This window comes from Pelophylax lessonae (genome assembly GCF_965119305.1).
Source record: "Pelophylax lessonae genome assembly, chromosome: 3".
Lineage (NCBI taxonomy): Eukaryota > Metazoa > Chordata > Amphibia > Anura > Ranidae > Pelophylax > Pelophylax lessonae.
In genome coordinates this window covers 196,348,204-196,371,570 of record NC_138770.1, presented here as the reverse complement: position 1 = coordinate 196,371,570, position 23,367 = coordinate 196,348,204, and the positions used below count along the sequence as shown (strand labels likewise).

General features: G+C 43.5%; 1 protein-coding gene across 1 annotated transcript in view; it reads left to right on the top strand.

Moving 5' to 3' along the window:
- Positions 1-933: 933 nt before the first annotated feature.
- KLHL30 (kelch like family member 30) overlaps positions 934-23,367 on the top strand; it is a 60,672-nt gene continuing 38,238 nt past the window's right edge. Inside the window, exon 1 of the mRNA XM_082252377.1 lies at positions 934-1,741. Within this exon, the coding sequence (XP_082108503.1) occupies positions 971-1,741 (771 nt within the window). The 5' untranslated portion in view covers positions 934-970. The remainder of the gene's footprint in view (positions 1,742-23,367) is intronic.

The window sequence follows — 23,367 nt, the reverse complement described above, 5'->3', positions numbered from 1 at the left end:
TGGGGCATCATTAAATGGAAGGTGGAGGAGCGCAAGGTCTCTAATATCCACCAGCTCCGTGATGTTGTCATGGAGGAGTGGAAGAGGACTCCAGTGGCAACCTGTGAAGCTCTGGTGAACTCAATGCCCAGAGGGTTAAGGCAGTGCTGGAAAATGATGGTGGCCACACTAATATTGACACTTTTGGCCCAATTTGGACATTGTCACTTAGGGGTGTACTCACTTTTTTTGCCAGTGGTTTAGACATTAATGGTTAATAGTATACAAGCTGTACACTCACTACTTTACATTGTAGCAAAGTGTCATTTCTTCAGTGCTGTCACATGAAAACATATAATAAAATATTTACAAAAATGTAAAGGGGTGTACTCACTTTTGTGAGATACTGTACATTTGAATTGCTTCCCCTGGTGGGTGCCCTTGGGAAGAATGTTACTTCAACAAAATGGCTTGTGCAAGCCTAAACTTATTTTGTATGCACACTTGGGGGTCTATTTATAAAACATTCCTTGGACGAATGTCACAAGCATTTGTCCAGGCACCATGAGAAGCCATGTTCCCCACCTCATTCAATCAGCAAACACTGTGTATTCATTAAAAAAACACACAAGGCATTCTGTGAATGGCGGAGGGGCTCAGCAAGGGACCCCCTATGGTTACTATGCAGAAGGGAAGCCACTTGGCACAGGACCCTGACGTTTGCTGTTATCGTTGTAGTAGCGCTGACTACTACATTGATTTGCAGCTTCCACAGCAATTGCTCCAGTGTGTGATATGCATATTTACATTGGTCCATGCTAGACCAATGTAACTATGCAATTAAAGTCTTACCTAAAGTTCAGCTTCATGCATCACCTATCCTGAAATTTCACCTCTCCTTTACACATAGTCATTCATTTTCATTGTTTCTCTTTTGCAGAACGGTTTTCCATGTTTGTCCTCCTGTGGTAAAGACTTTTGAGAATAAAGCATGGTGAGGAACATCGATGATCTGGAATTCTGCCTTCCATCTCACTCAGATTCTATTCTGTCTGGCCTGCAGTCTCTTCGTTTCAACCCTCAACTCTCGGATGTCACTCTTACGGTCCAGGGACGGGAATTTCCTTGCCACCGGGCAGTTCTGGCGCTATGCAGTCAATATTTCCATACCATGTTCACTGGAAACTTCCAGGACAGCATCTCTGCTCATGTAGAGATTAAAGAAATAGACGCAGACGTAATGGAGACACTGATTAATTTTTGTTACACTGGCCATCTCACCATTAACCAGAACAATGTAGAGGGGCTAATCCGTATTTCCAACCAGCTTCATTTTCCTGCTGTGCGAAAGGTGTGTATCCGGTATTTGCAGCAACAGATGGATGCTACCAACTGCCTAGGCATCTGGGAATTTGGTGAAACACATGGATGTCTTGAGGTGAAAGCAAAGGCCTGGTCTTTTCTACAGGAGAACTTTGAGGCAGTATGTCAAGAAGAAGAATTCCTACTTTTGCCTCTGGAGCGCTTGCTTCAGTACTTGGGCGATCCTTTGCTACAAGTGAGAGAAGATCAGAGTCGGGCAAAGGCAGTACTCCAGTGGGTGAGACAAGATGAGGAGACCAGAGCTCCCTACCTGCCTGAGCTTCTTAGTATAGCCAGGCTGTCAAACTTGACTGACCATTGTCTCCAAGAGCTGGAAGCTGAGCCATTGATCAGTGGATCAGAGCCATGCAGAGCGCTGATCAGAGTAAATCTCGGAAAGGTGTGTACTGACATTTATACTTTGGGTAACATTTACTTACCACAATAAAATCGTATAAGAGTTATTGACAGATTGGTACATAATCAGTTACCTTAAGCCCTGTACACACGCACAGATTGTTGGCCGTAAATTGTTGGCCAACGTCCGATCGGCCGATTGTAGGCTTGTTAGTATGATGCTTCCGACAACCAACTGCGACTTATCTGGTGTGCATGCTATAAAATTTTTGTTGGCCAACAACAGAACGGCCGATTGTTCTTCAGTCAGTACAGATTTCGGCAGACAAAAATCTGATGAGCAAGACTGGGCATGCTCAGAGAAGAAAAAAACACACGGAAAGTAAACCAGCACATTTCATCATTTCTGAAGTTGGGTTTTGTTGACCAACAAAAGTCCAGTGCAAGTCTAGAGCACATTTCAAACAACAAACAACACTGGACAAAAGACGGCCGATCGGTCGGCCAACAATCTGGGCGTGTTTACGGGGCGTAAGTCAAGGGTTTAAGGAAAATCATTTATTAAGACAGTATTAAATTCCTAACCAAAAATGTATTATTTTGCATCTTACCAATCCTTAGATGTGGTGGCTCCATTGGTTTTCTTTTCTTAGACATTTTCCCTTCTGTCTTCACTTAATAATCTGGCCAGTAATATTAGAGTGCCCCCACTCTGGATGAAGGAGCACAGGGGCAGCTTTGGACAGCAGAATTGTCAGTCTGAGGGGAGAGGAGCAGCAGATTTAGATACAATAACAAATTGAAGCCAAACTCCAGCTCACACTGCAGTTAGGGAAGCTAACACAGCAATGTTTTTCTTTTTTTTTCTTTTGGAATGTCTTACGCGAGTAACATAAAGATATGATCACTGTAAACACCCCTGTCAGTGTTAAACAGTTTGTCTCAACACAACTGTTACACTTGCAGGAGAGCTTGTTCTGTTGAAAAACAGCAGACTTACTGGCTAGATCACCAGATCAAGGGAAGGGAAGCCTGAAAAAATAAAACAAATGCAGCTGTCACATCTAATAATTGGTTAGCTGCAATATAATAGTAGCTTGTTTTTGGGTGTAATACTGCTTTAACCACTTCCCGGACCGCCGGCCACAGTTCTACGTTGGTACTTTGACGTTAAATACTGGGGTTATAGCATCTGCCATAACCCTGGTATTTTTTGAAACTGCGGGCGGTCTGCTTTATCATAAGGGTGGTCCCAGCAGCGGGAGAGGTGCCTCCCCCCCCCCCTCTCGCCGCTTCACGGTCTTTTCCCAGCTTTCCGGACCCACCGGCAGCGGGGAAAATGATCCGGCCTGCTCTTCTCTCAGGCAGGAAGTCGAGTGAGGGCAAGATGGCCCTCACTCGACTCTATGGCCTTGTAGGACCAAGCAACGTCATAAGTCGCTTCCTAGCAACTGATTTAAAGAACCCTTTTTTTTTCAAGATTAAATAAAAATGACTTTTTTTTTCTTTTTTTAGTGTAGATGTGAGGTGTGAGGTCTTTTTGACCCCAGATCTCACATTAAAGAGGTCCTGTCATGCTTATTTCTATTGCAAGGGATGTTTACATTCCTTGTAATAGGAATAAAGGTGATCAAAAATTAAAAAAAAAAAAAAAAACAAAACTGTGTAAAAATAAAAAATAAAAGATAAAATAAATAGGAAAAAAATTAAAAATTAAAGCGCCCCGTCCCCGTTAGCTTGCGTGCAGAAGTGATCGCATACGCAAGTCGCACCCACATATGTAAACTGTGTTCAAACCACACATGGGAGGTATTGCTGCGATCGTTGGAGTGAGAGCAATAATTCTAGCCCTAGACCTCCTCTGTAACTCTAAACTGGTAACCTGTAGAATTTTTTAAATTGTCGCCTATGGGGATTCTTAAGTAACAATGTTTGTCGCCATTCCGCGAGTGTGCCCAATTTTGAAGCATGACATGTTGAGCATCTATTTACTCGGCGTAACATTATCTGTCACATTATAGAGAAAAATTCGGCTAACTTCACTGTTTTCTTATTTTTGAATAAAAAAAAAGTGAATTTTTTCCAAACAAATTGCGTTTGTAAGACTGCTGCGCAAATACGGTGTGATAAAAAAATATTGCAACAGTCTCCATTTTATTCTCTAGGGTCTCTGCCAAAAAAAAAAAAATATATATATATACACACCGCTATATATAATGTTTGCGGGTTCTAAGTAATTTTATAGCATATAAAAACTGATTTTTAACTTGTACACCTCAAGTGTCAGAAAAAGTCCAGAAGTGGTTAATAAAATCCCCAGAGGGCAAGGTACTATATTTTTTTTTACATAGAAAAGGATTACTTATGCGGTTGGTTCATTTAGTCTCATACAGTCTCTATCTTGAACAAATGATTAAAATGCATTAGTGCTTTTGTAATAATCTCACGAGGAGTAACAGATACTGGTAACTAAAGGATATGGCATGTGCCAAGATAGGAATCTCTGTCAACAGTCATAAATCATAAAGCACCTTACAATATGCATGAAATCCAGACACCATATCCGAAGGGCTGGATGCGAGGGCAATCGTAGTAGAACAAATATCATGCATAATGGATATTTTATACATTTGTAAATGTTTTTGGCAGATTTATTTGAATTTACACTGAAATTTTGTTTGGACCAATGCATATCTATCTCAGTTGTTTAAAGAAGAAGTATCACCACGATTTTTACATTTTTAAAGCGGTATTAAACACAAAAGTAAACATTAATTATATTGCAGCTTACCAATTCTTAGATGTGATGTCTACATTCCTTTTTTTATTTTTTATTTTAGGCTTTCTTTCTTCTTATTTCATCTGGTGATCTGACCAGTAAGTCTGTTGTTTTCCAAAAGAACAACCTCTCTTGTATATGTATAAGTTACAGGTACAACCCATTCAACACTTCAGGGGTGCTTCGAATGGTCAGTTTTATTTATGTAAAACCTTTATTTATTTCAAAATGAAAAAAAAAAAAACTGCTTATAAAGTGTTGGCTGGAATTTGGCTTCAATTTGTTAGTGTATATAAATCTGCTAGTTCATCTAACACTCTCCTTCCTCAGATTAGCAATGCTGCTGTCTAAATGTGCCACCCTGTGCTCCTTCATCCAGGGGGGGGGGGGGGGGCACTCTAATACAAGAGGTATCTTAGTGGCCAGATCACCCAGTGAAAACAGATGGAAAAAAGCCAAAAAAAAAAAAGATTATTGCAGCCATCACATCTGATGATTGGTAAGCTGAAATCTAATATATTTTGGTTTGGGGTTTAATTCTGCTCTAAGAAAGTGCATGGAGCTGTTCCATGGCCACATTGTCTGTTGACTGTCAGCTCCACCCCAGGTTGCAGCCCAATATGTGGGTGTTCCCAATTCCATTAAGGAACTTCAGCAAGGCAGCACTGTAGCCCCCCCCCCCCCCCCACACACACACACACACACACTTCTCTGTCTACTAGATGCTGCCCTTATTTCATAGTCCTTCTTAAGATCTCTGATTTATTGGATCAGCTGATTCATATTTGCAACTCTCCAGGATCTTTTGTCTTCAACAAGTTTTACAATCTAACTTCTAATGATTGCCTTGTGTGCTGCCCAGACAACCACAATTGACATCTCTTTAGGCTCCTTTCACACGGGCGAACCGATCCGCCTGTCAGTTTTTCAGGCGGACCTGATCGGATGCTCCATGCATCCCTATGGGGCAGCGGATGTCAGCGGAGACATGTCCACTGACACCCACCGCTCTCCAATCCGATCCTGTCCGTGAAATCCGGACGGATGAAAACCCTATTTTCCATCCGTCTGGAGGATCGGATCGGATGGGATCGATTGCATGAGAACAGACAGGCGGTCTGTTCTCATCCGATTCCCCCATAGAGGACAGCGGGGATCTGACAGCTCCGTCTCCGCACACAGAGCGGAGATGGAGCTGTCATCCACCTGCTCAGCGGAGATCGGCGGATCGATCCCCCGCTGAGCAGAACGGACTCCGTTGGGCGGTGCGCCCGTGTGAAAGAGGTCTTAGGCTGGCCATACACTATACAATTTTCTTGTTCAACTTTCCTTTAGATTTACCAAAACCATGTAATATAGGGTCAAACCTACAAACTTTCAATTTGTATGTAATCAGACAGGCCCTTGCACTACATAGTTTAAGGTAAATCTAAAGGAAATTGAATAAGAAAATTGTATAGTGTATGGCCAGCCTTAGGTGCATTATTTTTAAATTATTCTTCATAAAAACACCTGTGCAATGTTAATTAGAAACACACTAAGGGCAGCTGCACTTTCTCAATGCAGATGCATTGATTTGTAAGAGACAAACGGTATAAAGTGTGCTACTCTATTTTACATGTACATGTGCTGGATATATCCAAAAACAAAAGAGCCTAAAAAAGTAATGAAGGTATTAAATAAATAAAAAGTTTGATACAAATATTATTCAAATAAAATGTGCCAAAAAGTGCCAGTGCCTAAATTAAAGTAAAATCTGTGACTCGATAAAAATAATATTCATTAAACATTCAACAAGAAAGTCCATTGTGATAAGCAAATGCAAATTTTTTATAAAAAAAAAATTGATTGGTGCATATATCAATCACATCCTGTAATCACACAAAAACGCATTATAAAACCTACTCACATTGTTAAGTGCCTCCCTGGCACCCAGGGATCATCTGCCTGATGATGTCTAATTGAGAGACGAAACCCGTATGAGTGGCGGCCAGCGGCAGTTACTGTTCAAAAAATACAGGCAGATGATTACTGGGTACCAGGAAGGCACTTAACAATGTGAGTAGTTTTTTATGATGTGTTGATGTGTTTTAATAATGTTTTTGAGCGATGATATCCCTCTCTGCCTCATACACATGTTGAGCTTCAACTGATCTGAGTAAAAAGAAACAGCATTAAGGATGCCTAGCCATGCACAGCAGAGCTGTGGAAAGCTTTCTTTTGATACCTTTTGGCATAAGCCATAAGAAGTCAACTACATTTGGTGCGTCTGGACCCATTGGGTTTGGGGCACAGCGCACATGGAGTGAATTGAATTGGAATATCACTGCACTGTCACTTTAAGAGCACTAGCATCGATCATCAGAGGATGTGATTGACCTATACACCAATCAATTTTTTGATGAAAACTTTGCACTTGCATATCACAATGGATTTTTGAATGTTTAATGAATATTGTTTTTATGGAGTCATGGATTGCACTTTAATTCAGGCACTGGCACTTTTTGACACATTTTACCTGATAAATATGATATTTGTATCAAACATTTTATTTATTTAATACCTTCATTACTTATTTAGGCTCTTTTATTTTTCAATGTATCTAGCACATGTAGATGTAAAAAAAGAGTAGCACACTTTATACCATTTTCCTCCTTATGTTCTAAAGCACATACTGTACGTCAACCACAAGGCCCACAGGCTGAATCCGGCACCCAGGCCTTGTCGTGTGGCCCTCGCACACAGTTTTTCAGCTGGAACATGGCAGAACTCCATTCCGCCACCTGCGGCTCTAACCCTCCACTCCCCCTCCCCACTGTCACTTTTAAACACAGAAGCCTTCTGTGTTTACAACAGAAAGCTTTACTCTAAGCAGTTCCCAAGTCCCTGCACGCACTCACTGTGGGGCAAAGCGGGGACAGATTTCTAGAACAATCTCCCTGCAAGACGAGGCAGAGCCACCTACACAGGGAGATACTAAAACCGCCTGCACAGGGAGGTACTAGAACCGGGCCAGGTAGGAGAGAGAGATGAGGGTAAACTATGGGAGGAAGGAGTTGGATTTTGGTGTTGCACAGTGTGCATTGAACATTCCTAAACCCTGCACTCTGTACCCAGCACACCCCTGAACTCTGAACTTTTTACATAATGCACTCCTGAACCCTGCATCCTGTACATACTAAACTCTGCACTCTGTGCATAGGGCACCCCTGGAACTGCAGTCTGTGCAAAAAACACCCCTGAACCCTGCACTCTGTGCGTAATGCACTCCTGAAATCTGCACTCTGTGCATAGCGCACTCTGTATGTAGCGCACTCCTTAACTCTGCATTCTGTACATAGTGCACTCCTGAAATCTGCACACTGTACGTAACGCTTCCCTGAATTCTGCACTCAGTACGTAGCGCACCCCAGATACAACCGGGACTTTGAGGGCAACCATACTGCTGATGCGACCCGTGATGAAATCGAGTTTGACACCCCTGTTCTAAAGTGTCAGAAGATGATGCAACTATTTCATAATCAGACAGCAAGAATCCTATTAATCTATAAGACAGCTAAAGAAAGTGAGGGTTTTGAAAGAGCATCATTGGATCATGTATAAAGTAGTCAGAAAGATATGGTAATAAAAACTGGTTTGTAAACATGTAGTCAGTCCTAGTGTAGGGATTGGAAGAAAATGTAAAGTCTTTTCCTGGCTTACACTAATATCACAATACTACGGGTCAGCTCTGCCCCCTTGACCAAATTAGACTACCTTCTAATTGATGAAAGAAAGTGAGTTCTGTAGACCAACATTCTTTTTTTGGTTTTTGCTCCATGCCACCTCTTTGTTATGTTTTTTACATTTCTTGCATCAAAGTAAACTGTCTCCCTACTGCTTTCCCATCCAGGTTTAGCCTTTCCTGGATTTTGGGAGACCTTGATGTTGGTGGGTAATCTGTGGTGCTGGGGTGATTGGTATAGTGTAGCTTAATTAGCTGCTGTATTGCCTGGTAGGATAATGTTTTTTTTTGTTTTGTTTATGCCTGTTTGATTTTATTTTTACCACATTTTGCTGGTTGGAAGCTGAAGAGTGGGAAACTTGAGTGAAAAAACAGTTTTGCTTTTAACTGCTAGTGATTGCTGTGGTCACAGTTTTTTAGTTTCTTTGGGGTCTTTACTGAAAGCTTTTTAATACCTTTTCTGTCACTTTTTAAATAGCATTTCTTTTCTTTCCTTCTTTCAGTTTGCTAATAATTGGGAGTGGTAATTTGGTCACAGGTGCTCCAGGTACCATATAACTTTCTTTAGTACTCACTATGAGCTTGCTCACCCTTTGCTTGCTGGAACTTTGGCAAGTGAGAACTTTGACTACCGTGTTTCCCCGTATATAAGACTTGTCCCAAATATAAGACCTATCTCCGTTTCCTATGATTGCTGCAATATAAGCCCTACCCGAAAATAAGCCCTAGTTGAAATCCTTATAAAATCATGTAATCTGTGCTGTAAAATAATTATATAATGTCCAGTGTGTTTGTATGTAACAGGATTGTAAAAAATACCTTATTTACAGCACCGGTGGGCATTCATGTGACCTGCCAGGGCTCTCCTCCTTCTCCCGGCTGACGTCAATGGCCCCTCCCCCTGCAGTGCTCAGAGCAGGGCTGACGTCAGCCGGGATCCCGGCATCTCCTTCGGCACTGCTTGGAGTGGGAAAGAAGAGATTCGGCGGGTCATGTGAGCACCCAGCAATGCTGTAAATACGTAAGGTATTTTCTATAACATTTTATAAAGACATAGACTGGACATTATATAATCCATTTACAAAGCAGATTAAATGATTTTACAAAGACTTTTCCTAGAGTTTATTTTGGATATTACAGGGATGTTGACTCCTCAGCTGACAGGGAGGGAGAGTGGGAGAAAAGACAGGGGACAAATAAGACACCCCCAAAAATAAGCCCTAATGCATTTTTTGTACCTAAAATTAATATAAGACCTGGGCTTATTTTCGGGGAAACACGGTAAGTGGTGAGTTAAAAACTGGAGATTATAGGATTACAGGAGTCTTCCAACCTTTAAATAACATTTGAAATTTTGTGTTAGCAACATTAATTTTTTAACTTGGATAATGCACGCTAGCAAACTTAAAGGCCTGCAGTGCACAGTGTGCCACATGTTTACAACAATGCAGCAACAACTCCAGGATGGATACCTCTGCGACAAATGTGAATGGGTTGCCCTTATGGAAGCTCACATAAGAGATCTGGAGGAGCAAACTGCAACACTGGGCAGAAATGACAACCTTGAAAGGGGTCCTCTGTTTACTAAGCAGGTGGTTAGAAGGGTTGATGTGGAGGGTGGAGGGGTAAGTTAGGATTATCAGGTAGGGAGATGGGTTACTGTAGTCGGATGGAGTGATAGGTGCTCACAGAAAAGGAAGGCCAGCCCTGGGTTTGAGCACCCAAACAGATTTGCCAAGTTGGGTGAAGATGTGGGGGTGGCAAGCTCAGAGGTGTCAGCCCTAGATGTCACTGCTATCCCTAACAGCCAGACAAGCAGTCCATCTAGTAGGGGTGGTGAGGGTAGAGCAGGAAGACCTAGACAGCTGGTAGTAATAGGGGATTCTATAATCAGAATATTTGTTGCCAGGTTTGCCTCAACCAAATGGTTTGCTGTCTCCCTGGTGCCAGGGTTAGGCACGTGGTGGACCAGGTTGATAAATTACTGGGAGGGGCTGGGCATTACCCATCGGTCTTGGTTCATGTTGGAACCAATGACAGAATTATGGAAGTTGGAGGCTCCTAAGGAATCAATTTAAAGAACTAGACTGTAAGTTGAAGGGAAGGACCTCCAAGGTGATATTCTCTGAAATATTGCTTGTACCATGCACAACACAGGGGGAAATTAGATAATTAAATGCAGTTTCTATAGAACTGGGCTGAGTTTTCATTGGGGTACAACCTAAATGCTAAAGATAGTTTGCACCTAAATGGAAGGGGGTCTGCTGTGCTTGGCGAGAGGTTTATGGGAAGGCTGGAGGAGTATTTAAATGAGGATTAAAGGGGGAGGGAGAACTAGATTATAAAGGGGCAGACAGGTCAGACAGGGGTCAGTTCCTTTTGGTGAGTGGAATTGGGAAAAATGGGAGGAGGGCTATTGCAGGTGATAAGAAGGTTCCCATGTTACACAACCTAGTACAAGACAATTTTATGGTCCAGTTCATAGAGGCCCCCACTAGGAATGATGCTCTGCTGGAGCTGGTAGTATCAAACCATGCAGAGCTTTTTACCAATATTTATATAAAAGAACATCTGGGTAGCAGTGACCATAACATGGTTTCGTTTAACGTGAGCTATAAGCAACAAACACATACAGGAAATCTAAAAACACTTAATTTTAACCAAGTACATTTTCTAAGGCTGAGGGCTGCTCTCCAAGACTTGGAGAGAATATTGGAATCGATGAACACAGAACAGAAATGGGAATTCTTCAAAATGACTATATGTGAACACACTGCAAAATATATTCCCATGGGCAATAGGTTTAAAAGGCTAAAAAAAAGAAAACCTATGTTTAATAAGAAAGAGCTTTTAAACAGTACAAAAATGAAGGAACAATTACTGTATCAATGTTCACATGTTACAGAGAATATAACAGAATATGCAAAAAGGAAATCAAGGCTGCAAAAATTCAACGAACATCAGATTGCAAAAGACAGTATGACAGACAGACCCCAACATTTTTTTTTTTCAAATATATTAATAGTAAAAAGGTCAGGTCTGCGCATGTTGACCCTTCACAGAATAATCTGGAGTGCGTGACTGGGGACAAAGAGCAGGCACATTTATTAAATACATTATTCAGCTCTGTGTATACAAAGGAGCATGGGGGAGCCCACGTCCATAATGGGGATAATATTGACACAGCCCCAAATGAACCACAATGGCTCAAAATTTATAGGGGCTAAAAATGTTTAGACAGAATAAAGGTGAAAAAAGCACCTGGACTAGATGGCATCCATGCACAGATCCTAAAAGAATTAAGCTCTGTCATTTCAAAGACATTGTTTTGCATGTTTAGGGATTTTTTAATGACTGGGATAGTACCCCTGGATTGGCGTAGGGCCAATGTAGGGCCTATATTAAAAAGGGGATCAAAGTCTTTGCAAGTAACTATAGACCTGTTAGTTTAACTTCTATAGTCTGGAAGATACTGGCAAGTTTAACAATAGACCACATAGGTGAGTTCTTGCTGGAAAAAATATTTTAACCACTTCACCTCCAGAAGGTTTACCCCTCTCCCTGACCAGGCCATTTTTTGAGATACGGCACTTCGTTACTTTAACTGAAAACTGCTAGGTCGTGCGACACTGTACCCAAATAAAATGTATGTTCTTTTTTCCCCACAAATAGAGCTTTATTTTGGTGGTATTTGATCACCTTTGCATTTTTTTTGCACTAGAAACAAAGAACGACCGAAAATTTTGAAAAAAACAAAACCATATTATTTACTTTCTGCAATAAAACACATCCAACAAAAAAATGTAGGCCAATATGTATTCTGCTACATATTTTTGGTAAAAACAATCCCAATAAGCGTACATTGATTGGTTTGCGCAAAAGTCATAGCATCTTCAATCGTTGGTATTTTTTTAAATTATTTATTTATTTTATTTATTTATTTATGTTACTAGTAATGAAGGCAATCAACAACTTATAGCAGGACTGCGATATTGGGGCCGACAAGTTGGTCACCTAACAGACACTTTTGACACTTTTTTGGTACTTATGACACTGGCAGAGAAGGGGTTAACATCAGAGCTGAGCAAAGGGTTAACTTTGTGCCTAGCTAATGTTTTAGTGTAGCAGGGGAGGTGCTTTTACTAGTGGAAGACATGGATCGGTGTTTCTGCTTTACAGAAACACAGGATCCATGTCTTCTGTACTGACAGAAAGACAATCTGTTTTGTTTACATAGGCAGACTGGCAGTCTGTCAGTGTACCTAACGATCAGCGGGTCCCGGCAGACATCAGCAAAACCCAAAAGTGCAGAATCTCTGCAAGTGGTTAAGCAAAAGACAGCATGGATTCATGAAAGACAGAAGTTGTCAAACAAATCTGATTTCTTTTTATGAGGAGGTAAGTAAAACCTTGGACAGAGGGGTGGCTGTGGACGTAGTATACTTGGATTTTGCAAAGGGTTTGACACAGTTCCCCACACACGGCTAATGTGTAAGGTAAAGTCTACAGGCTTAGAAAGATCAGTTTGTAAATGGATAGAAAATTGGCTAAAATATAGAATTCAGAGAGTAGTGGTAAATGATTCTTACTCTGAATGGTCTAAGGTTAATAGTTATGTACCCCAAGGTTCAGTGTTGGGACCCTTACTTTTTATTATCTTTATAAATGATATAGGGTCTGTAAAAAAAAGTACCATTTCAGTCATTGCAGATGACACCAAGCTTTGCAGTGGAATAACGTCCTTACAGGATGTCTCCAACTTACAAGCGACCTCAATGCACTGTTTTATTGGGTGACTATGTGACAAATGAGGTTTAATGTTGATAAAAGTTACTCAGATACAGTATTTACTATGTTTGAAGAAGAAAGGTCCCAAATTTGCCCTTATGTTGGAAATGAAAGAGTTACTTGTAATGGAATAGGAGAAGCGACGTAAGATTAATTTACAGAATCAATTTTTGAATTTATATCCTTTGATTGTATCAGATTCTGCCTTCTGGGATTCCCCTCTGGCAGTGGATGTGGCTTTACAATGTCATGTGTCTCTGAATCAATCTGTTACATTCAAGGATCCAATGGATCGAAGAACAGATTCAATCTTAAAAAAAGTTTACGCTGCATTAAGCTTAGCCAGTCACCCTATTAAATCCTTGACATCTGTCTCTCAAGCATATAAGGCTTGGATATCCAATATTGACACAATATTTATGAAGACCTCCTGTATTGTGACAGGTCTAGATGACTGACTTTATTGGGGAGACATTGAGGGATTTAGTCTTATATTAATCTTATATTCTTCTTATATTACCACTTCCCGCAAACCGACATACCTGTACGTTTGCTTGAAGAAGTGGTTGTACCTGGGTGATGCGTGCAGCTAGAGGCATCAACCTGGTATGTTTTTTTAGAGCCGGCGGTCGGCTTTCTGGAGATAACAACTGATATGGCTCAGCAGCCGCTCTGCCGTTATGCCAGCGAGCGGGAGGGGACGTCCCCCCACTCCCGTCGCCTTCCGTAGCAGGGAGTACCGATCGTGGTGGTGTTTCACAAGTGAGTGTCTTTTAATCTATGTTGTGGAAGTCGATCTACCACTTGTAGCATTTATATGATGGTGATAGGCTCATTGATATTAATCATCTGGTGAGTTTGCACTGCTTGTGGGGATGATGGAGTGAAGCACTGGATTTTTACGTTTGTTTTCATCACGGGTGCTCTATTCCTATCAGCTTTGCTAACATTCAAATAACATACTGCACTTTGAACATTATTCATAATTTTTTCTTGGTATGATGGTGAAAGAGTTGTAAGCATTCTTCAACAAAAACAGGCTCTTTGAAAATCTACACAGGTATCTTCATAGGTATACAGAGCCTTTCAGCTTTTGGTCAAAGACTTTATAATTTTGTGTGAAGGAGGGACACAGTTGGACTTTTTATAGACTTTTTTTTTTGGGTATCATTACCCTAATGTTAACTATTGCACTATCATTTGATGTTTTATGATGTATGATTTTTAGAAGTGCTGCAATTTTTTAGTATTTGTGAACTGAAGGTAGTGTGTTTTCCTTTATTGCATGCAGCTATTCAATATATACGTGCGCTGATCTTTATTTTGAATTTTTTCTCTTGCTCAAGGGCATAAAAAGAAAAAGAGAAAAGGGTGGTGCTTTAGCGGAGAGAGTGGGAAGAAGTAAAAAAAGGGTAAAAGAAGAGAAAAAGAAAAGAAAAAAGGGGGGGGGGGGTGGGTTCAGGGGAAGGCTATCTCTGTCCCCGAGGTTCATTTTAGGTATGTTGATCCAAATTCTTTAGTTTCAATTCCAGAAAGAATGTAGGTGGTTGTGTTAGAGGGAAATATTCCAACCAGGGCTGCCAAATGTGTGCAAATTTGTCATGTGTGTCAATTAATAGCACCAACAGTTTCTCATTCACCAGGATACCATGCACCCGGCTTTTCATCTGGGATTTTTAAGGTAATCCACTCAGTTTACCTAAAGCAGGACTTGTGTAAACTCATTCCATTGGAGAAATTTCGGCTTCTTGGGTGACCTATTCCTAAATGTAAGTGTACAGCATCTGCAAAACAGCCAGCTGGGGTTTCGTCCAACAGTATGTTGGGATGAGGTGAGCCAGGAATATGGAAATCTGTTACCTGTTACTGTAATTTCCATTCCTGGCTTATCCCCATGTCAGCATAGCTTCTTTTCCTGGAGTCCCCATCTTGTTTTTTCTCTGCATGTCCTGTTTTTTTTTGGGGGGGGGGGTGGGTGTACTTGTTTCAGCAGCCCTGCCTCTGAAACAATCTGCAGGGAGTCATGGGCTAGATGCATGGAACCAGGTCAGAGCCCTCTGAGTGAGTACGAATGGGAAAGGATGGAAGAGAGTGGGAGGAAGAGAGTGATAGCTGGGAGCGTACCTGGCAGGGTAGAGCTATGGAATGGGACATAGAAAGAGAATGGTATGCTACAGAAAGCACCTTCTTAATCTCACTGACAGAGGAGGATTCTTTACCTTGGAATCTCCGTTTGAATAGAGCAGAATGCTATAGAATCTAGTATACAGAGAGATGGGTCCCAACACTGTGATGCTCCTAAGGAGAAGAGGTGCTAATGGGAAGATGGCTTATAAGTCAGCCCTCAAAATGTCCACTTGGCTGCTTGCATTTGGTAAGTGGAAATAAATGTGGGGTAAGTGGAGCAGGCAGAAGCAGAGGCAGCCAGGATTCTGCCGAGGGAGGAGAAGAGGCTTCCAGTGGACACTGAGGGGATAACCCCCAACCATCTCGGCTTGCCAGCAACTTCTGATCTCCCCTGCCTTAATTCAGACACTGACGGTACAATTTTTGAGGCTGCCCTCCACCTTCTGCTCCCAATTAATGCCTCTCAGAGGCTCCCCTGGTAAGGAATACTGGAGCCCTGCATGTTTTAGCTTGGTGAGCTTTTGTGGGAGCACCACGCACCCAGGGTATATGCCCCACCTTTACTGGTGGGTGCCCGGGTCCCGGTGCTGCAACCGCCCCTATTATTTTTGTTCCAGTCCGAGGTGCCTTCTTACCCCGCCTGTCAGGACAGTTAAACTCCTCCTTGGCTCTGTGCTACATTTCTGACAGTCAGAGCTGTCAGCGGCACTGTGCTGAGGAAAAAAAAAAGAAGCACAAGAATATTAAACAGTACAGTGCCAGCCTACAGTATCTCACAAAAGTGAGTACACCCCTCACATTTTTGTAAATATTTTATTATATCTTTTCATGTGACAACACTGACAAAATGACACTTTGCTACAATGTAAAGCAGTGAGTGTACAGCTTGTATAACAGTGTAAATTTGCTGTCCCCTCAAAATAACTCAACACACAGCCATTAATGTCTAAACCACTGGCAACAAAAGTGAGTACACCCCTAAGTTAAAATGTAAAAATTGGGCCAAAAGTGTCAATATTTTGTGTGGCCACCATTTTATTCCAGCACTACCTTAACCCTCTTGGGCATGGAGTTCACCAGAGCTGCACAGGTTGCCACTGGAGTCCTCTTACACTCCTCCATGACGACATCACGGAGCTGGTGGATGGTAGAGACCTTGGGCTCTTCCACCTTCCGTCTGAGGATGCCTCACAGATGCTCAATAGGGTTTAGGTATGGAGACATGCTTGGCCAGTCCATCACCTTTACCCTCAGCTTCTTTAGCAAGGCAGTGATCATCTTGGAGGTGTGTTTGGGGTCGTTATGTTGGAATTCTGCCCTGCGGCCCAGTCTCCAAAGGGAGGGGATCATGCTCTGTTTCAGTATGTCACAGTACATGTTGGCATTCATGGTTCCCTCAATGAACTGTAGCTTCCCAGTGCCAGCAGCACTCATGCTGCCCCAGACCATGACACTCCCACCCCCATGCTTGACTGTAGGTAAGACACACTTGTCTTTGTACTCCTCACCTGGTTGCTGCCACACGCGCTTGACACCATCTTAACCAAATAAGTTTGTCTTGGTCTCATCACACCACAGGACATAGTTCCAGTAGTCCATGTCCTTAGTCTGCTTGTCTTCAGCAAACTGTTTGTGGGCTTTCTTGTGCATCATCTTTAGAAGAGGCTTCCTTCTGGGACAACAGCCATGCAGACCAATTTGATGCAGTGTGCAGAGTATGGTCTAAGCACTGACAGGCTGACCCCCCACCCCTTCAACATTTGCAGCAATTCTGGCAGCACTCATATGTCTATTTTCCAAAGACAACCTCTGGATATGACGCTGAGCATGTGCACTTAACTTCTTTGGTACACCATGCTGAGGCCTGTTCTGAGTGGAACACGTCTTGGTAAACCGATGTATGGTCTTGGCCACCGTGCTGCAGCTCAGTTTCAGGGTCTTGACAATCTTCTTATAGCCTAGGCCATCTTTATGTAGAGCAACAATTTTCTTTTTTTCAGATCCTCAGAGAGTTCTTTGCCATGAGGTGCCATGTTGAACTTCCAGTGACCAGTATGAGAGAGTGAGAGCGATAACACCAAATTGAACACACCTGGTCCCCATTCACAACTGAGACCTTGACACATGACATAGTGGAGGGAAAATGACTAATTGAGCCCAATTTGGACATTTTAATTAAGGGCTGTACCCACTTTTGTTGCCAGTGGTTTAGACATTAATGGCTGTGTGTTGAGTTATTTTGAGGGGACAGCAAATTTACACTGTTATACAAACTGTACACTCACTACTTTGCATTGTAGCTAAAGTGTCATTTCTTCAGTCTTGTCACATCAATGGATTAAATAAAATATTTACAAAAATGTGAGGGGTGTACTCACTTTTGTGAGATACTGTACATTCTATGTTTCTGAGAGGTGAGAGAGCTGGGGGGGGGGGGGGTAGTATTGGTGAGAGAGCTGGGGCGGCATTGGTGAGAGAACTGGGAGGGTATTAGTGAGAGAGCTAGGGGGCATTAGAGAGAGAGCTGGGGGGGCATTAGTGAGAGAGCTGGGGGACTGAATTGGTAAGAACTTGGAGGGCATTAGTGAGAGAGCTGGGGGAGCATTAGAGAGAGAGAGCTGGGGTGGCACTGGTGAGAGAGCTGGGGGGCAGTTTTTTTCCTGCCTCTAAAAGCCCCTGCCACAAAACGCTGCTAAATACCTATGGGTAGATTGAAAAATTGGATAACATGGAGGGGAGCTTAGAAGCAGTTAAAAAAAAAAATGCCTGACGCCCCTAGAAGCAGCTGTAAAAACGTCCAGTGTGCATGAGGCCTAAATGGTATCAAAAAAACTACTTTGGGCTTCTTCAGGTGTTTCTGTGCCTGTAAACTACCCTCCATGTTAGACTTAACTCTAAACTTTCTTAATCTTTACAATACAGAAAGACAACACTGTATCCTGTAAATTTTGAATAAATGCTACCTGGGGTTTCATAGGAGCATAAATGTTGACAATTGAAAGCTCTGTTCTCCCCAACTTCCAAATGAGCAGAATCATTCTTCTATCAAGGTAGCAGGGATGCAGTTATGTAAGCAAATCCTCACTTCCTACAGTCATATCTGTGGCTGTAATGTAGGGCCTGGAGAACCTGGTATCAAAATAGCTGGAGACATGTCTGTTTTTTTAAGTGAGATTGCAGTAAACTGCCTAAATCTGCTTTAAGCTTAGTATTACATTGAAATGCCAATCTTCACTGAGCTGGAGATTTCAATTCGCTTATGGGATAGTATTCTCTGTTTATTGATCATTTCAAGGAGAGCCGATTTACAAGGTTTTATAACTTAGCAAAATAATTTGATTATATCAATATGCCAGAACAATTAAAGAGATCTGTTTAGAACGTAAATAACATGTAAAAACAACATGTATTCCTACTTTTATGATAGGAAACATTAATAGGTTTAAAAGGCTGTACTGTCACTTTGCTGGAAAAACATGAGAAATGGCGGTAAACCTGAAATTTGTCAAAAAGAATAAAGTCATATAAACAGATGGCAGGTTGTTACTTCCCACTTAAACCTCTCTGATACTAAGGTAAATAGTCCAAAGTAAAGAGGTGGGAGGAAACACCAAAAGGTCCATTCTTTAATAACATGATCTTGGTTGGAACCAAGTCATAATCTAGATTAGTGATCTCCAAACAACTAATAAGGAATATTTCATTACAAACAAAAACTCACAGAAATCAAGGAAAAACTATTAAATCTGACCTGCTTCTGAGAATAAAAGATTACTGGCTGTAAAATCCCTCTTGCTGTAGAACTAGAGTTGGGCCCATTTGGTTTCATTATGTAAATAAGTCTTTCTCACCCAGGGTCCTCCAGAGGTTTCTGGAGGACCATGGCCAAGTGATTCTCACTGTCTGGTGGTAACTGTATAGTTCCAGAACCAAGATTGCATAGAAGAACCAGGCATTCTTTCCACTAACCACCAATGTAAGGAGGTATTCTTCCAACTGCCAAACGATATAAGGGGGCTACACTGACCACCAATGACAGTCATTATCAAGCAATTTTTCTATTATTAGCCACAAATGTAAGGGCGTCCTTCTTCCACTGACGGCCAGTGTAAGAGGAGCCCATATCCAATTGACAATGACCACCAATGTAAGGGGGCACTTTACCACTGACCACCAAGGTGAGGGACACTTTCCACTGACCACCAATGTGAGGGACACTTTCCACTGACCACCAATGTAAGCAGCCCTTTTCTACTGCCCACCAATTTGAAGGGGCACTTTTCCACTCGCCATTACCTTTTTTTCCTCAGAATCTAACCACTTGCCAACCGCCGCATGACTATTTACTGCGGCGGTCAGACCCTCACAGGCAAAGCGACGTAGGGCTACGTCGCTAGCCTGTGAGGCTCTAGGGAGTGATCGCGCGCCGCCGGAGGCGCGCTCCCGCGCGGTCACAGACCCCCCGTGCGCGTGTGCCCGGCGGACCCGATGTCCGCCGGGCACTTGCGATCGCCCGTTACACCGGAAGAAAGGCAGGTGGCTAATGTAAACAAAGCCGCCTGTCATTCTTCCCTGTGTAAGAATGGAGATCATACGGTTCTACTATGTAGGACTATTGATCTCTGTTCTTACACTAGTAGCCACAGCCAATCACAGTTAGAAACACGCCCCTAGGGACACACTTAACCCCTCCCTCTCCAATAAAGTTAACTCCTTCACTGCCAGTGTCATTTTTACAGTAACAGTGCATATGTATAGCACTGATTACTGCAGTAATATCACTGGTAACCCCAAAAGTGTCAAAAATGTCAGTCAAGGGTCCGATCTGTCCGCTGCAATGTCGCAGTCCCGCAAAAAAAAATCACAGATCGCCGCCATTACTCGTTAAAAAAAAAAAACAACAAAAATGACAAAAATCTTTCCCTTAGTTAGTAAACGCAATAACTTTTGCGCAAACCAATCAAAATACGCTTTTTGCGATTTTTTTTTTTACCAAACATAGGTAGCATAAAACAAATTGGCCTAAAATGTTAAAAAATTTTGATTTTTACATTTTTTTGGGGAATTTCATATAAAAAAATGTGAAAAATATTGTTATTTTTGCAAAATTGATGCTCTTTTTTTGTTTATAGCGCATGATCAAAAAATCGCACAGGTGATCAAATACCACCGTTAAAGTCACGCAGGGCCGAATCGCAAAATAGGCCCTGGTCAGGAAGGGGGTAAAATCTTCCGGGGCTTAAGTGGTTAACCATAGACCCTGATCCCGAGCCAAATTAATTTAGATAAATATCACTCAGCAGGCACATTATTGGTTTTGTTAGACACTATAAAGCAGTTATCCGGCAGGGCCGATCCTGGGCTGGTGCACAGGGTGCACCGCACCCAGGCGCCGCAAGATGAGGCAGGGGAGGGGCGTCGAAGCTCCAGTGGCAGAGTCCTCCCCCCTCCTCTCCTTGTGTGTGTCACATAGCGGCAGTGTACCAACGGGGTTGCGGCCCGCCCTGGGTGCCACTTACTGGGGGGTTTCAGGCCGGTGTCCTGTCTGCATCTCAGTGTGAAGGCAGCTGCAGTGGCAGCTCCTTCAGTCCACGCTGCTCGCGGGAGGCGGGGCGGAGCAGCGGTGGGAAGAAGGTGAGTGCCCGTGTGTGTGTGTTGTATAGGAGGGGGATGGGGCAGCTGCATATGGAGGAATTATCTTTCCCTAGTCCTCCTGCAGCCGCCGAATGCCTGATTCTCCTCCTCTCCATCCTGCAGGCATTCAGTGGCTGCAGGAGGAATAGGGAAAGATCAATTCCTCCATATGCAGCTGCCCCATCCCCCTCCTATACAACTTATTTTGCTCTCCAGCCCCCCCAGCACTCTTAATCCCCCCTAAGTGCTCTTAACCCCCCCTCAGTGCTCTTAACGCCCCCTCAGTGCTCTTAACGCCCCCTCAGTGCTCTTAACCCCCCCAGTGCTCTTAACCCCCCCCCCAGTGCTCTTAACCCCCGTCCCAGTGCTCTCAACCCCCCAGTGCTCTTAACCCCCCTCAGTGCTCTTAACTCCCCCCTCAGTGCTCTTAACTCCCCCCTCAGTGCTCTTAGCCCCCCCTCAGTGCTCTTTAGCCCCCCGTGCTCTTTAGCCCCCCTAGGGCTCTTTAGCCCCCGATGCTCTTCAGCTCCCCACAGTGCTTTTCATCTCCCCCCTATGCTCTCTGGCTCCCCCAGTGCTCTCCACCCCCCTGTGCTCCCTGGCTCCCCCCTCAGTGATTTCCAGTTCCCCCCAGTGCTCTCCAGTTCCCCCCCTCCCCCCGTGCTCTCCATCCCCCTGGTTTTCCCTGCCCGCCCACCCCAGAGCTCCCTGTCCCCCCCCCCCCCAGTGCTCTCCACCCCCTGCGCCTTCCAACCCCCCTGCAATGCTTTCCAAACACCCCCTTAATTCTCTCCAGTCCCCCCCATTCCCCCCTGCCGTTCAGCTCCGCCAGTGCTCTCTGCTTCCCCTGTGCTCTTCAGCTCCCCTAGTGCTCTTCTATTTTCTATCATGTCTGCAGTCTCTGATCTTCTCTTGTATCACGTCCACAGTCTCTGACCTTCTCTTGTATCATGTCCGCAGTCTCTGACCTTCTCTTGTATCATGTCCGCAGTCTCTGACCTTCTCTTGTATCACGTCCGCAGTCTCTGACCATCTCTTGTATCACTTCCGCAGTCTCTGACCATCTCTTGTATCACGTCCGCAGTCTCTGACCATCTCTTGTATCACGTCCTCAGTCTCTAACCATCTCTTGTATTATGTCCGCAGTCTCTGACCATCTCTTGTATCACGTCCTCAGTCTCTAACCATCTCTTGTATTATGTCCCCAGTCTCTGACCATCTCTTGTATCACATCTGCAGTGTCTGACCATCTACTGTATCATGTACGCGGTCTCTAATCATCTCTTGTATCACGTCTGCAGTGTCTGACGATCTACTGTATCATGTCTGCAGTCTCTGACCATCTCTTGTATCATGTCTGCAGTCTCTGACCATCTCTTGTATCATGTCTGTAGTCTCTGACCATCTTCTGTATCGTGTCTGTAGTCTCTGACCATCTCCTGTATCATGTCTGTAGTCTCTGACCATCTCCTGTATCATGTCCTCATTCTCTGACCATCTCTTGTATCATGTCCTCAGTCTCTGACCATCTCTTGTATCATGTCCTCAGTCTCTGACCATCTCTTGTATCATGTCCTCAGTCTCTGACCATCTCCTGTATCATGTCCTCAGTCTCTGACCATCTCTTGTATCATGTCCTCAGTCTCTGACCATCTCTTGTATCATGTCCGCAGTCTCTGACCATTTCCTTTAGCAAGTCTCCAATCTCTTACTCAAACTTAAACACATTGCTAATAATATTAGCTATCTGTTTATGCCAAAGGTAGGACTGTACAGGGGAGGGGAGGCAGAGAGTTCAAAAGGGGAGCTGTGATTAGAGAGACGGGGGGCAGACTGCAAGGGGCACTGTGATGGGGGGGGGGGCTGTGAAATGTGTGCAGTAAATATTCTTGAAAACATTACAAATTTTTGTGGGTGTTTTTACATTTTAAAGTTGGGGGGAGGGGGGGTGGGGTGCCAGATATAGGATCCGCCCCGGGTGCCAAATGCTCTAGGTATGCCACTGCATATCAGGCATCTCCCGCTGTGACACGGAGCTTTAGTGTGAAAAGCCAGACGGGCGCTGTAACAAAGTACCGCCCCTTTACCGGCTCCTGTGATAGGCGGCACACTGATCCAATGTTGGGGAATTAAATCAGTATGACGTGTAACCTAGGAGCCGTTTTAGGAGGCGGGACCTTGTTACAGTGGCTGCCCGGGAAATTCAAAAGCTCTGTGACACAAAAGCTCTGTGACTCTGTAATCCAGGAACCGGTAAGCTACATTTGGTGGGCACTGGTAAGTTGCATTTAGCGGGCACTGGTAGGCTGCATTTGGCGGGCTCTGGTAAGCTGCATTTGGCGGGCTCTGGTAAGCTGCATTTGGTGGGCTCTGGTAAGCTGCATTTGGTGGGCTCTTGTAAGCTGCATTTGGTGGGCTCTGGTAAGGCTGCATTTGGTGGGCTCTGGTAAGGCTGCATTTGGTGGGCACTGGTAGGCTGCATTTGGTGGGCATTGGTAGGCTGCATTTGGTGGGCACTGGTAGGCTGCATTTGGTGTGCACTGGTAGGCTGCATTTGTTGGGCACTGGTAGGCTGCATTTGGAGGGCACTGATAAGGCTGCATTTGGTGGGAACTGG